Below are 15,782 nucleotides of genomic sequence, written 5' to 3'. Positions count from 1 at the left end.
TTTCAGAAAGGCCTGTTGCTCACAAATTTAAAATAGTGTAAACAGAAAAACACCAGCGTTTGGTAAATGGTCATTTTTTATTTCAATTTTGTCCCATCAAACGTCTATGAGCTCCTAAATTCCATCTATTCTTGATACAACCCAATATAACAAGTGTGGTTATTATAATAAATTAGTGAGTTTAAAAAGACATTTAAATGTAATATTCAGGAAAATAATAGGTACTATCTAACTTATCTAAAATAAAAGATGAAAATACAAAGCTCAATGTCGAAAAAGAAGCTTTTTTTAATCAAATGTTTTGAAGATGACTGTTTTTATGAACAATTTGTTATAAAAAAAAAGCATCCTAAAAACATCCTCTGAGGAAGTAAAATTAATATTTATGTTTTTAATAGAAATTAATACATTAAAATAAAAAGACTTAGCAATTTTTATAATTATTGAAATAATAACTGCAAATACCCATATTTCTCTCTCAAAAATAAAACACTCAGGTTTTTTGTTTGTTTGGTTGTTTTAATATTAGAATCTTGATTGCAAAAATCTGATACAATGCATGGAGAAAAAAACTATGTTTGGTCTTAAATAAAATATGATAAATTGTAAAGTTTTACATTTAGATTAAAAAGATTTAAAAAAAAAAGACTTGAAGTGTTTGAGGGAAACAGAAGACCGGATTGCTCATTGTGTCACACAGCTAAAAGTGCAGGTTTGAATTGTGCTTTTAATTTGGTAAAAACATATTTATTACTCTCCTGCTTTTTAACGAATACCTAATACAAACTAGCACAGTACATCAATTGTACAGTAAAAAAAAATTTGCTTAGTCTGAATACTTTGTCCATTAAAAACACAACTGACTCCAGAACAAGAGAGGCTTTTATAGTAAACGATTCTGCTCACTGGTCCTTAGAATGCATTTAGTTGGACTCCAGTAGATTTTTTTCCATATCCATCAATATAAAATTACCAGATATTACAAAGACATTTTTCTGAAAGGAAGGGGACATACAAAATTATTTTCCTGGTCCTGAGAGGCTTCTGATGTTGAGCATTACGGTAATAATTTGCCACCAGTGACTAAATTCTGCCAAACAATAACAAGAAAAATACAACACTGCGCTTTAATATCATTTTTGATCAAAAACAATCAGATCATGTATAGTGCAAAGACATGTAAGCACTGCAAATGAAATGGCTCTGACATAATGCTATTTTTGTACATCAGTCACCTTGATGAAAAGAAATGCACCTTTGTTGTGCCCATTCTTTGGCTGGAAATGAACGAATAAACAAAAATACAATAAATAAGACTGTTTGGGATTTGTTTGATTATATACAACTGTAGAACAGAGTTAGGCTTCCTAAAATGCCACTCCTTATTTGAAATAGTTTAAGGATCTTCTCTCTTTGAGCTTGTTCTTCTTTGTCTCAGGGATCATATTGAGTCTCTGACTAGTGGAAAGTCAGGCTGTAGGGTGGTGCCATGAAGGGGATCCGAGCACAGACAGGAGTAGGGGACACTTTCGTATCACTCCGACGACTTGGAGCATTTTTTTGTAAACAGTGGGCAAAACTTTTTGCTGCCTATAAAAGTGGGTTTATTGCTTGATCAAAGCTGTAAATAACACAGACTCAAATTCACACCAATCATTACAATCATTTCAAAGTTACCATGAGCAGGCCAGCTCAGCACGTCAATCTCACAATAAATAAAGAATTAACTAACTAAATAAATAAATATATAAATAAATAAATAAACGAACAAATAAACAAACAAACAAATAAATAAACAAATAAATCCAGGGCTTGCTTTGCAGTTTGTTGAAAGGGTTACCAGGCAGTGCCTTCGCTCATCTCTGAGGAGGGTTGTGATAGCTGGGCTGTGTATCCGTTGTCGCTCAGTGACACTGTGGTGAAAGGAGTGCTGGGGCCACACATTTCGCTGGAGATGCTGTGAATGGAGCCTGGTCCACTGGGCTCTGGGCTGGGTGAGTTTGCGGAATGGTGGGACGCTGGGTCAGGAAAGCACTGTGCCTCTCCAGCGCACGGATGCCCCGTGTGGTGATGGTGGTGGTCCATGGTGCCTCCTAATGGGGTGCCGGCTGGGACTGTTGAGGGCACAAAGCCCAGATCTGCAGGAGTCTGAGCCTGGGATGATGGTGGGCCTTGGAAGTATTCATAATTCCCTCCTGGGCCGTAGTATTCACCAGGATAATCTGCATACATATGAGCATAGGATTACAGGATTAAGTCTGAGTAGACCTTTGAAGAAAAACAATCAGTAGGATTCTAACTGACTTGCTTTTGTACATTTTAATGTTTTATACCCATTTCTCAACATTACCGCCAAAAGCTAAAATTGTTTGCCTCACCAGCATAGTATGAGAAGTGGCCAAGCTCTCCTGGCTCCAGTCTTTCTCCCATGGCTCTCATCCTCCTCGGGCTTCGGAAAAACACGTGTCTCCGTGCGCTCAGAGCGCTCAGCTGCTTCATCCGTCTTTCTTTGGACCTCCGATTTTGGAACCAAACCTTTAGGGGGAAAAAAAATCAAACCAAACAAACGAACAAAGATGAGCCCAATTGAAAAATTGTTGCTTAGAATTTAGAACAGTTTAAAATGAATTATTTGGATAAATTATTTGGATATTCAACCTTAAGTTATTTTGGTGTACAAACTATGAGAAGAAAAGAAGAATAAAAAAATTTATATATTTATATGAAAATTGGGGGGGAATCCAAGGAGAAAATAGTAAACCATACCATAAACAGGTTGTGTTTATATAACATTTCCTACAAGAATCTCCCAAAATGAAATACAATTAAAAAAGGTGAGAGTTTATTTGTGCAAACGTTTGAACCTTAATGTGTTTGCTACAAATATTTAAAATTACTTTATTTTTTGAAGAACATACTTATTATCATCATGTGTGTCCGATAATTGATGCGTCTTGAAAGATGTTGCGGACACAATTCGTATTCGATTATTTTTCGTGCCGTGTACCTGGATCACTCTCATGTTGAGGCCGGTCTCTCGTGAAAGCTGCTCCCTGATGTGTCTGGTGGGTTTCGGTGTGGCCGCAAAAGCCGCTTTCAGGGTCTCCAGCTGCTTGGCTTTGATGGTGGTCCGCGGCCCGCGTCGCTTTCCGACCGCGCTCTGTTCGTCGTTGTCGTTGCCGCATGCGTCTTTGTCGGACAGGTGGCCGCTCTCCGAGTCCTTCCCGTCATCCTGCGGGTCCTGGGAGTCCGGGGACAAACTGGGCTCGCTGCATGTCGTCACTGTCAGGAAAAATGGACTAAGATTCAAGCTTTTTGCGTGAGGGCAGGAGCGTTTGTAAAAATAATAAACATGCGTAAAATCACCTGAAAGAAGGATTGTGTCTTTCCCGTTGGAGTTCTGATAATCCTCTTTGCAAACAAACTTGAATTCATCCAGGATGTACAGCTCCTCTCCGGTGGACAGCTGTTTGTTACACATCACACAGGTGAAACAGTTCAGGTGGAACACTTTGCTTTTGGCTCTGCGGACAAGATCACTGGGTAAAATCCCCTGCGAGCATCCTCCACACTTGGTCCCAAATCTCCTGTTAAAGAAGGAGGACAGCAGCACTCAGAGAGGAAAGTTTCAGGACATGTCACATTTTTCACCCAAAGGCCCACAAAGAAATGAGAAACTTTTTTGGAAAAAAAGAGCTTTATTTAAGTATTTAAGGAGCCGTTTTTCGCTGCGTAATTTACGCAACCAGCCAGATGTCAAATGAAATGCATATAAAAATGAAATGAATGTTAATACTTTTCACTGTCAGTTACCAAATATTATTTTAAATTAAAAATGCATTTGTCAAAATCACAATTTTCCATAGTTTGCTTACCTAAAGAAATCATTCTTACAATAAAGTCTCCCATCCCGGGAAAAACACTTCTCCGTCAAACTGCATTTGCACTCGCAGCACTGGACGCATTTGACGTGCCAGGGTCTGTCCAGAACTTTAAGTAAGAACCTATCAAGAATAGGTTTTTCACAGCTGGTACAGTGGAGCATTGTCTAGACTTTTATTTTTCCAGTCAAAAGTCTTTCTCCAGCGTCCCGGGTCCTCCCCGAAGCTGACTCCCAGGTGCGTCCTGGCAGGTTTTTATGATCCAGAAAATCCCAAATCCCCAAATTCTTCTGGTGATTTAGGCTACATCACCATAAACGAGAAAAAAAACCCACACACATCCAAATGAGAGGATCCACAGAAGATGTTAATTCTGATCTAGAAAAAGCTTCCAGACAACATTTCTGCGACTGAAACAGATCACAGAGGGCGCGTCAAGATCATCCCAGCTTTTGGTGGGCTGTGGAGGAGCGAGGGAAGAACAGGAAGCCCACGGGTGTCTGTAAACTTGCCACGCAGCAGCATCCTCACTATCGACAAGAAAAGCAGGAGAAAAATTCCCTCATCTGATCTGCGCTCGTTCTCTGAGGAGCGTAAGAGGAAGCCTGTGAGGAGCGCACCTCCTGAAGCTCAGCCCTGCGCCTATTATTACAACGCGTGTGACGTCATTTCCACTGAAACGCACGTTTTTCCTCCACTCACAGATTTACATTTTGAAAATCAACATAAAAAAGAATTATTGTTATATGAAACCATTTGCAACACAAATACGACTTTAAAGCAATAAACTAATATGAAATAGTCATTTTCATGCAATCAATATGCTAAATGAGATTTAAATGTCAATCTTTTTTTTTAAGAAGAACTACTTTCTTTCAGGAATTTCCTGATGATGTCATGAATGATTTCCCTCACAAAGGTCGTCGGATAAAGACAGGTGAAAAATTACCCGTAGGTTTTCCCTCCACAGAGGCCAGATGAACCTCCTGCACACTTTTCCCGCAGATTAATGTTGTGGCCCCGCATTAATCCTCATTTCTCAGGGAGGACAAGGATCACTAATGGGCCATAATCTCTGGCGATAGGCGGTCCTCTTCCAGATGCTATCGGGTCATGTTCCTGCGCTGGAAACGCAGATAGCGCTTCTCCCCAAACAAGCTCCAGGCTCTGTTGGTCTCTGATAGCCAAGGTCCCGGCTGTGGGCCTGAAATGAAAGAGCTTATATCTTTCTTACATTGCTAAGAAGAAAAAAACAAAACGTTTCCCCTCTTTTTTGTGTAAATTCACAAAAAATTAAACAATAAATAAATCTTCATTATCTATCTGCTTTGTTTCCTTTATCTAAAAAATGCTTTTGTATATTTTGTACAATTTACATCAGCTTTTTTTAAAAAATAAATAAATAAATAATTTACTTGAATTGTATTGCGGCAGACCTAAATATTAGATTGCAAAAAATATTTATGTATATCAAGTAGGGTAATTTATAATATATCTGAAAGGGTAACAATTATTTTAAGAAATTCAAAATCTCTTGACATTTTTAAGCTGGTGTGTAATAAACAGTTTACTTTCAAAAAACAAATTTTTCATTTGACATTTTCTCTGAGCATTTGTGCCAATTCTTATTTGATTGATTTTACAAATGGGTTCATATATTTATTGAGCTAAGACTTGCAAGACTAACAGTCCTTTCATTGAAAGAATATCTTAAATTAAAAAAAGGGATGTTCTGGTGTCATTAGAGAATAAAGAGTGCAGGGTTATCAATAAATAATCTTTGAAAGGTATAGGACAATTAAAAAGTATTAAAACAGATTTGATAGGTTTGGTGAAGGAAAATAATATTTTTGATAATTTAATTACTCACTCGGGTGTTAAAATAGAAGGAAATATTGACTTTATGTGGAGATTCTGTAATATGGGGGAGGGGGGGGGGGTAATTTGTCCCTTTTAGTGCAATTTCTTGAGTGCTTGAAAACACATTTTTTAAAGGAGAAACCTGAAGAAAGCAGGTATCTCCTAAAGATCTCGAACACTGATACTAATCAGAAAAAACACATTTAGTTTTGCTCTTTCTGCTCATTACCCTGATCTCAGTTTTGTAAATGTAACAGGGTGACAACGAAAAGGCAAGAAGGGGAGACCTCCAGTGAATACATAGAATAAATTGATGCAAGCTGGACATGCATGTGTGTTGAATGTGTCATTGCCCCCCCCCCCCCCCCCCTCCCCCCTCCTTCTCCAGCAGACATTCACACAAATGAAGAGGCCTCTGCTCAGCTCTGGAATCTGGCAGGGACACTGTTTGTTTTGGATTGAAGAAAGCGTGTCATTAGTGTTTGTTAATTGCAGCTAATTGGCTCTAACAAGATGAACAAGGCCTCCCACTGGGACCAGTCACAGAAATAATTTGTCGAAAACAAAATTAATTACTAAATGCTAATTAAAGTCAGTCAGGCAGGAGTGGAGTGGGAAAGTTGTAGGTAGACAAAGGGAAAGTACCTGGCAGCATCCAGTGTGGCACAACAGGCAAGTTTCTGCAGCTCCTTGATAGAAAACAGAAAGACGTTTTGTTTTCTCTGTCGTTGCACAGTTCAGACTAAAACCAACAAGGTTGTTACACATGACAAACTACCTTTTTGTTTTTACTTTTTTGTTTATTCTCATTAACATTTTTCTTGTTTTGGTCAAGAAAAATTAGCTGTAATGTTGTTCAGTGAAGTAATTATTTAACTTTTTTTTTGTTTTTAATTAGGAACTTAAAGCTGTTTTGTCAGGTCTAACCTGACAAGTGCAATCTGCTTTGGAGTCTAGTTTTTTTTGCAAATGGATGGGCAGTTGTAATGTTTAGTTTACTGTGAAAGTGCACCATGAACAGCTAATTCTTGTTTTTAAATAGTAGAAAATATTATATCAGGTTTTGTACAAGCTACAGCAAATGTGTTGAAACATTGTGGTCTAAAAAACAGATTGAGAGGTTATTATTATTATTGTTGTTGCCAGTTCACCATCTATATACAGTATATTCTTTCTGCTCTGACCCAACTGCTCTCTAACTCTTTTTTTGGTCTTTTTTTAAAAAGACCACATCCATGGTCTGACATTTGCTGCTCATCATACAACAGGATTTGTGTATCAATTCAAAAGTGTTTCAGCAAGAGCCAAAAATAGATGAGGTCCCCTTATTGATAATTTAGTTAACAGCCATATTAATATAATGAAATAAACTCATTTAGATCTCTAAAATGTATGGCTTAATTCTAATAATGGTTTAACATTAACCTTATTATTACAAGAATCCCAGTGGGTAAAGAGAAAACCCCTTAAACTTTAATGCCGAATGTTATAAATGGATGGTCTTTATTACTGTAATCAATGTAAAAGTACTCAAGTGGATTAAACAAATTTCCTGGATTGATTCTCTCGATCATGTCCTCTTCTGTCACGATGCAAGCATTACAAAATCTCAGTGGATATTTGATGCTCAGTACAGGTTACAACAGTGTGACACCGTCTGCGTGTGAAGCAACCCTTTCTCATCTGAGGGCTGCAGCCCCAGGGGCTTCTGAGAACCAGGACCCCAGGGACAGGGTGGGGACAGCCCCGCAGTGGCGATGGTGATTGATGCGGGCACAATTCAGATGGCCCAGACGCTGCAGCAAATTAAAAGGCTATTTTGTAAAGTTGTAAAGGAGCTGAATGGCAGAGGGGAGGGATGAGACTCCGGCATACTCCCCCAAGTCTTCTGTCATGCCATTAACTTCTGTTGGGTTTCCTGGGTGTCATGCCCCCCCTTATTCCCTCTCAGGAAGGGGAGCTGTCAGAAGCCTTTTACTCTCACTCATTCAGTTTTTCTGATGCTGCTTATGCACATGTGGGATTATGTGTGAAGGCAAATGATCGGTCATTAAAACTCATTTAAGATAATAAGGACCCCACAAATATGTATTTGACATTTTTGAAATGTCATTTGTCATTGTTAGTGTTTTTCTTAGGGTTTAAAAGTGTTCATATTTTAAAGCAAAAGAGCTACGCTCATTGCTTGAACATGATTCACAAATCGTTTATCTTCAGTGTGAAATGAATTAACCTGGCTGACCTGAGGATGCCCCCTTCGTGGAGCATTTGTCCTGCCGGGAGCAGCATCCGTGCAGAAAGGAGATGGAAAAGCAACCTGCGTCAGGCTACAGGGAGCATTCGGGGAGGACTGCTCACATGCCTGAGGTCAAACCGATGTCAAGTGGGGAGTGAAGCCAGCTGAGCTGCCTGGGATTGGCATTGTGCTCATCAATGCAGCTGCTGTCAGTTATCATGAGTGCGAGCCAGCCGTGGGGGAGCGGGCAGCTTGGACAGAATGGAGTGTGCCTGTGTGTACGTTTAGAGGACAATTGATGGGAAATTGTAGACATAAGAGGCATATGGACCTGTTTTAGAAAAAGAACACACAACATATGCAGAATCCTGCAATAGGTGGAATTTTTACAAAAATACGCACAAATCATTTTTAAGTTTATGCTTATTATTGTGCAATAAAATGTGCAGAAATAACAACCAGAGAAAGTTCTAAATGAGCATCACAAAAAAGCAAAGCAACAGTTCATCAACTCAACGTGTTTTATTGGCAAAATTAGCTGACCTTAAGGTTTTTTTTTATCTACTGCTGAAATGGGATTTGTAGCAAATGGTTTCAAAATGAAAAAATAAATCTATAATCTAAAGATTTTTATGTCACAGATTAAAAAGAGCAATATGAGTCGTCTGTGATCACACCAACTGTAAGCTAGAAGCACCAACCTATAAAGTCCACAACAAGATTTGAAAAATTTTGTTCAGACTAAAAATCTTAAGGTCTGCAAATTTCAGCTCTTAAGCTACTTTTTTACAATCGTTTAAGTTGCCACTTTCTAAGACACGTGTATGTAAATTCCCATTTCCACGTTCAAAACTCTTGCTTTCCCGCTCAAAGGTACTCAACGTTACGACCGTTTTCAAGCTCCACGTACAAAATACATGACCATTGAACGTTGACCAATCAGGGACTCGTTTGGTGGTCACGGATGGATGGCTTCCTTTTTAATTCACTGAGGTGTCACCTGTTTGAAAATTGATCATGAAGGGGAAATTAAAAATTTCGGTTTGTGTCTGGCTAGAATTCTATAATTCTTTCATAATTTGAAAAAGAGCTGTGAAAGAAAAAGCCTGGGGGAAGATGTGCGAGATTTGCACCGCTGCAACATTTTGCACCATGCCTCTTCCAGCTATACAGTAGGTCTTGGACATGCACTAGTAGACAGTAAGAAAAAAAAAGGTTGAAGAAAAAGAAGAAGCCCCTCCCTGTTCGTCCAATGTGAAAACCATGGGCTAAAAGCACGTTCAAGAACTTGCACTTAGCACATTCATGAATGCGCGTTACATGCCTGTGTAAGTGTAGCTTTTGGTAACGCATGACTCAAAGACTCAAAGAGTCATGCGTTAGAGCTTCAGCAGATTCTCCTGACAATGTCTGAAAACATTAATGAGTAAACAACCGATTAGATGTCACCAAAACACGTTTAGCAATCATAATTGTGTCTCTGTGCGTCTATGTAGCATTCCTTTTTCATTTTTCTGTCTGGAAAAAGTAGTATAAAATCAAAATGTGTGTTTGTAAAAAATAAAAATAAAAAGAACCATGTTGATTTAGTGAAAACAGTGAAAAAGGAAAAAAGTGAGACATACATGAAAACAACTGTCTTGGAAATACAAAAAAACAAATCTAAACCAAATTTCCACTTTTGCACTCTTGCCAATATAACCCCCTGTGTGGCTGATGTGATCTCAGTCAGGGGTGATCAATGTCAGGCTGTTTCTAGGGGGTTGGATTCCCAGCCCGAGCAGTCCTGTGTCAGATATAATCAGACCGTCTGCGGTAAGGTCATGACTTCAGCTGAAATGGTTTGACCAGCCTATAACAGCTTATCGCCTGCTCCAATCCTGCCTAACCACTGAACACTAACAGTGAAATGGGAGCCCTCTGTATCAAGCAGTCTGAGCTAACACAGGTATTTCTGGCAAGGGGGGACACCGAAAATGGGTAATATGTACACTGTCAAGTCAATGGGAAAATATTAGCTGAAAAGCTTAAGAGGGAGCGAACACAGACGCTGCATGCATGAAAGGAGAGAATGGTTTCGGCGTCAGACACTGCGGTCTGCTTCCCGTGGTGCATCTGTCAGGCTCTGATCTCTGCATCGTATGCAAGCAGGGGAGTCATGGATGCTGCATTAGAATAAGAGTGGACGGCAGGAGTGCCTCTGAGGCTTGATGCAGCCGCCCACCCTTGTCTTTTCAGCTGTGCCTTCTCATACCTCCTCCTTTCATTCCTGCAGCTCTCTGGGACCGGGATCATCCCAATGCACTAAACAGATGGGAGTCTCACAAAGGGCTCTGCTTCGTCACAAGCTGGTGTACTACATGGCTGATTACACCTAAACACTAAATGCTGAATTGATACAGTGGCTCGTGCTCGCATTATGCAATGGGCGTAAAGAGAAGGCAATCAAAAGAAAGTGATGTGTCTGTTGCGTGCTGGTTTCAACCTTTTTTGTTGGATTTTTAGAAGATAGCAAAATAGAAAGAAAAACTGAACAATTTTGCTTTTAATGTCATTTTTAAACATCATTTCTAAGTAGATGTAAGAGCTTCTATTGATTTCATTTGCTCATCATACGTTTGACAAACGTACCAGAGAGTAAATGTCAGATAGAAATCTCCTATGCATTTGTAACAGCATAAGAACATTGAAAAGATCAATTAGTAATTGATGTCAGTAATTCGTATCTAAATTAATAAATAAAACAATCATCCACTAAAAATCCAATCACTAAAAGTGACCTAGATACTATCATCACTTTTTAGCACTAATTACTAGTGATAAATGTCTGCTTTGACAACACAAGAATGCATGTCCTGCACATGGATTCTTTGCAAAATGTCTGTTTTTTTTATTATCCCTCACATGTTGATGTAGATTGAAACTGCAAAACTTAACATCTATGAAGAAAGGCAATTTAAAGCCTGATTTTTAAATATAAGGGAAAAATAATTAAACTTTCCCTCTTCATTTCAGGACTTTTTCTAGCTGTAGTCCCAGATCCCCCTTCCATTGATAATCAAACTGAACACTATATTTATTTACATTTATTTCCACACAACTCAGAGATGAACAGTGTAGATGCCTGTAGCCAGACTATCCACTTTTTCATCGACATAAAAAAATAAAAAATTGGGCTTCTTATCAGGAGCTGTGTCCTTTCCCTCCTCTCAGACTGCCCTCCCATCCTGTCTGGCCTTCCAGATATGCTAATCACTATGTAAGAATATCCTGTTGGATAATTACCATACATTACCCAGTGCTCATCTCCGGATTAATTCTTCATGTGCATAATCGCATTTGGGCTATTTTTTTTCCAGCTCAGTGTTAAAGGTGAAACCTGGGTAAATACAATTTACTCTGGTTGAACATTATTGTTTGCAGTGTGTTGGCAGCTCTTACCTCCAGGACATTGTCTGCAGACTGAGATGGCTGAATGAGGAGGATTATCTCCTCAGCTATAAACTATCTGGGTTGCCAGATCTCAGGGAGTTGTGATGCCAGCACCTAAGGCTGCTTTTTTTTCCCCACACGATGGATTATGCTTGCATTAATCTTAGTGTTTTAACCAGTGTATAGATTTTTAATACATTTTTGTTTGTATTATTCTTTGACAAGATGATGAAGATGTAAACAATTGAGCAAAATCGGAACACTTCAATTGAATTTGCTGAATTTTTCTTTGTTTTGAATTTGCAATAAATATTTTCTCTGGAAAAGATACATTTGAATTGGCCAAAATTTAGAACTGAAGTCAAAACTGACATTTTTGCACCACATTATGTTATTGTTTAAAATGACAAATGATTTTTTATCATTTGTGTTGTTACCAGGTTGATCACAAGATTCTAGTCACATGAAGACGCAACCACTGTCACCCTATTTAATGGCAGCCCCCCCTCCCACCTCCACAACCTCTATGTGTCATTTAAATATATTGAGTGGCCATCTGTAATCCATTTATCTACATCAAAAAGCCGTTAGATTTGCCTACTCCTCCCACAGGCCCTGCTCTAGGTCCAGCGGATGCAGACAGATTAAAACTAGAAATTGCACTCTGTCAAACAGCCAGATTCAGTGCATGCTGATGGAAACAATGGTGGTTTTAAAACTATAAAATATAGCAATGGATGGATATAGGTGACCATAGTTCAATGCTTTGTGAACTGTGTGTTTCCTGAAGAAAATATTCATTTATTTCTCTATAAAAACAACATTTATGAATAAAACTTATAGATCCACTCCAATGAAAATCAAGTTTTTGGTGTTTTTAAGATGTTTTAGTAACATTTTTTTTCATGATAGAGGATATATTTCAGGAAAATTAAGATAAAAACCGCATTTCTCAGTATTTTTTATATATATTGTGAATCAGGAGCAGATGAAAAAAAGCCTCGTAGTTGTTACTTAAAATCCACAATCGGCAGGCCACAAGCTTCTTGCTCACCTCCATTCCGATGCATCCACTTGCAGACAAATATGTTAGGAGTTCAAGAGTTTATTTATTTAATACAAAGGACTATGCACAAAAGAACAGATGTGTTATGCCAGGTTATAGCAAAATTGCTCATTTCCACCTGTATTCCTATAGTAAGAACATGAAAGTGAGAACAACTAAAAGTAAAACAAATAAAATTGCTGAAATTCATGAACACAGTTTAAAAGAGAGAAAAAAAAGAGAAGATTAACATAAACAAAGCTCCTGATGAAGAAACTGTATGGTAAAGCTGAGCACAACAGCACATTTTCTCTTATTTATCCATGCACGTCTTCATTTTCCTCGTCTGAGCTGATGTGGCTCAGAAGTGTACAGCTGGATAGCTCGAATATTACTCACCACTTTTGTTGCACCTGTAATGTTAGGTTGGGGGTGTGAGGGGTTACAGTCGTGGGAGAGTGTAAACAAAGCAATAATGGGAAGTCTGGACAGGCTTACACTCTGCCAACAGTCCCGTCCACAACTCAAAGGTGAATTTCTAATGAACTACTGCCGCTCTGTAAAAACTGTCCTAGAAAATGGCACAGGTTTTTTTATTTAGCCCAAAAATGGCATAATCATACATAATCAGACCACTGGTAATGCTTTTATAACAGATTTGCAAGAGGATCAGAGTGGGACTTTAATCAGTAGTTCAGCAAATGAGCCACAGAGTAGTAATGTCTTTTTGGACTATATCTTAAGCAAGTTTTCACGTTGAATCATTGAATAGTCCACTGCCTGTTCTCAAAAGATTTTTTGTTACAAAGAACTTTGGAAGTGTCTGCCTGACATGGGCATTGGAAACTGTTTTAATTTGACTCTTCTGACAGCTGATGAGTATGTCTCTCTCTGTCAACCTTTGAGGAAAGCCCTGTTGTGCCTCTCGCACATGTGACCCTTTCGAACAAACCATAAAAGGACTATACAAGAGTAATGACCAAATTTACCAGTGTGCTTCAGCACACCTGGGTTCCAGACGAGGACTGTATATTTCCTCTGACAGTCTCAGCATTTCGACGCAGCCAAGCAGAACATAACTGGCAAGGTCAATATCCCCGGAGAGCAACAGAGGAGTGGAGTGAAAATGCGCTGCATTTGAAGTTTCTTATTTGCGGCAGTGGGAAAAGCTCAGATCAGGGTGGGGCGCAGCTGAGAGAGCTCTCTGTTAATTCCTGCAACTTTACAATGAGATTGCAAACAGCTGAGGGAGTAAAGGTATAGAAGTTATATGTCAAGCAGTACAAAATAATACATGTTTTTTTGTGTGTGAAGTTTTTAAATACCTTTGACAGTTTAATTTAAACAGATCATTTCCAAACAATGATATCATTTCAGTACACAAACATGTTCTCCCTGCGTAATAAAGATCCAATCTTTTCACATAAATTCATATATGACCCACATGTGTACTACAGGTCTGCACAAACTGAATCTGAATAACTATATCCCAGATAAAACCAAATTCACACTAACTGATATTAAAGGGGAATACAAAAAAGAGACTAATTAATTTAACAAAGCGTTGCATTTTTTCATCTTGAGAATGCACAAGGAGACACAGGAGGGGAATGACTTGTTTTGGAGCTTCAACAAAAGCTGTTCTGGATAAGTAAAAAACAGAGACATAAAATAATAAGGATGGAGTCAGGTAAATAATTACAGTGGGGCAAAAAAGTGTTTAGTCAGCCACCAACTGTGCAAGTTCTCCCAAATAAAATGATGAGAGGCCTGTAATTTACATCATAGGTATACCTCAACTATGAGAGATAAAATGAGAAAGAAAAGTCACATTGTCTGAATTTGAAAGAATTGACTGGTGACTGGTCATGACGTCATCGAGTGATAGTAACGTCTGAATTTGAAGACACTGTTTTTCCATAACTCTCCATTTGGAGGGCTAAATGCAGGGGTAGAGAATTAAGATTCAACCTTAGAATGGTATTTCAAATCATAACGAAAACTGGCTAATCCTACTAGTCCTCTGACCATATTAATTATTTATTCTGATCATAACTTACTTATTCCGATGGTGAACAGACAATCCAAACAGCTAAATTCTTCACCTCACAAACTGCTTTGTTGTACAGTATTGAGTTGACTTTTTCCAATTCATTTCTTGTGAAAGCTGAAGCCATAATATAGTGTCCATTTTATTCATTGCTCCTTATCCAGGCAATTTCATGAATCATTAATCAAATCAGATCAATTCAACCTAATGCAAGAGTGTCTAAAAAAGTTCAGAAAACCAAGTAAGCAAATATAGACATTTCTAATTCTCATGATCCAGTTTACCTCCAGTAATTCTAGATTTTTATATTAATGTTGTCACTGAAAACAGTTTGGTTAAGTCCTCCTTACTCAACATGCAATTTGGTGATGGGAGACCAACTGCCAAGTGCAATATCTGGTGTTTGAGTCTTTCAGCATCCAAAAATGCCCCTGGGACTCTGTGTTTAGTACTATTGTCCACCATGATGCTTGTCAGATGCTTGCATGCAGTGGGAAGTAAGACTGCTGATTATTATTGGTCATTATTGAATGAAATTTGCCCACCCCCACCTTTTCATGATCAGGACTATTTGGGTTAACCATTCTGAGTAGGTTCCAGCTGCACTTAATGCGCACTAACTACTAAGACAATATGTCGATAAACAAGCTGTCAGTTTTTTCAGCTTTTAGTGTTTGATTTGCTAGTTGGTCCTGTGATTTACTTCAAAGTACTTTTACTTTTATGCAATAGGCTTGTGCTTCCTATTCTGGGAGTTTGCTGTGGTGACCTCTGAGACTAGTGAACTACTAAGCATTTCTGTTATATTTCAATAAAGTGTGTTGAATCAGTTATTTTTGTCTTGGTACTGTATAAGTCTTTTGTCATCATAAAAATCTGCCTTTAGGTGTATAATTCAGATTGCTTTGTTGAAAGTTACGTTGTTGCTGGCTTTTATCCCATTTGTCTTTTCAGGTGCTTTGCTTCAGCCGTGAATCCATTTGGCAGCCAGCAGTACAAAAAGGGTGTTGTAATTCTTTTCTTCATCAAATCTTTCTGTTGTTCTGATGAGTACCTTACCATTTTCTGCTGGCATGATTTCACTTTCCTAGTCAATCCTCCATTGGGGATATTGCTCTTGACGTCTGGAGGCATTAATCTATTGTAAAAATATGCAGCAAAGGGGCGGCAGGTAGTGGAAAAGGGAGGGTGAGCAGAGGAAATGGTTAATGGACCTACATGGTGGAGCAGATTTTCTGTTTCATGTTTTGTTTTGTTTTTTACTGTGCCACATGTTAG

General features: G+C 38.5%; 1 protein-coding gene across 1 annotated transcript; it reads right to left on the bottom strand.

The window, feature by feature from the left end:
* Positions 1-498: 498 nt before the first annotated feature.
* On the bottom strand, positions 499-4,543 carry LOC101155626 (LIM/homeobox protein Lhx1). The gene is made up of 5 exons (XM_004076561.5): positions 3,876-4,543; positions 3,367-3,587; positions 3,008-3,282; positions 2,379-2,535; positions 499-2,222 (listed from the first exon to the last, which is right to left on the bottom strand). The coding sequence occupies exons 1-5, from the start codon at positions 4,043-4,045 to the stop codon at positions 1,837-1,839; spliced, it is 1,209 nt and encodes a 402-aa protein (XP_004076609.1). The 5' UTR covers positions 4,046-4,543; the 3' UTR covers positions 499-1,836.
* Between the last annotated feature and the right edge of the window lie 11,239 nt (positions 4,544-15,782).

This window comes from Oryzias latipes, chromosome 14, assembly GCF_053564925.1.
Source record: "Oryzias latipes strain Hd-rR chromosome 14, Olatipes_Hd-rR_3.1".
NCBI lineage: Eukaryota > Metazoa > Chordata > Actinopteri > Beloniformes > Adrianichthyidae > Oryzias > Oryzias latipes.
Note: the sequence above shows the minus strand (reverse complement) of the source record. Positions and strands in the feature narration are given on the sequence as shown.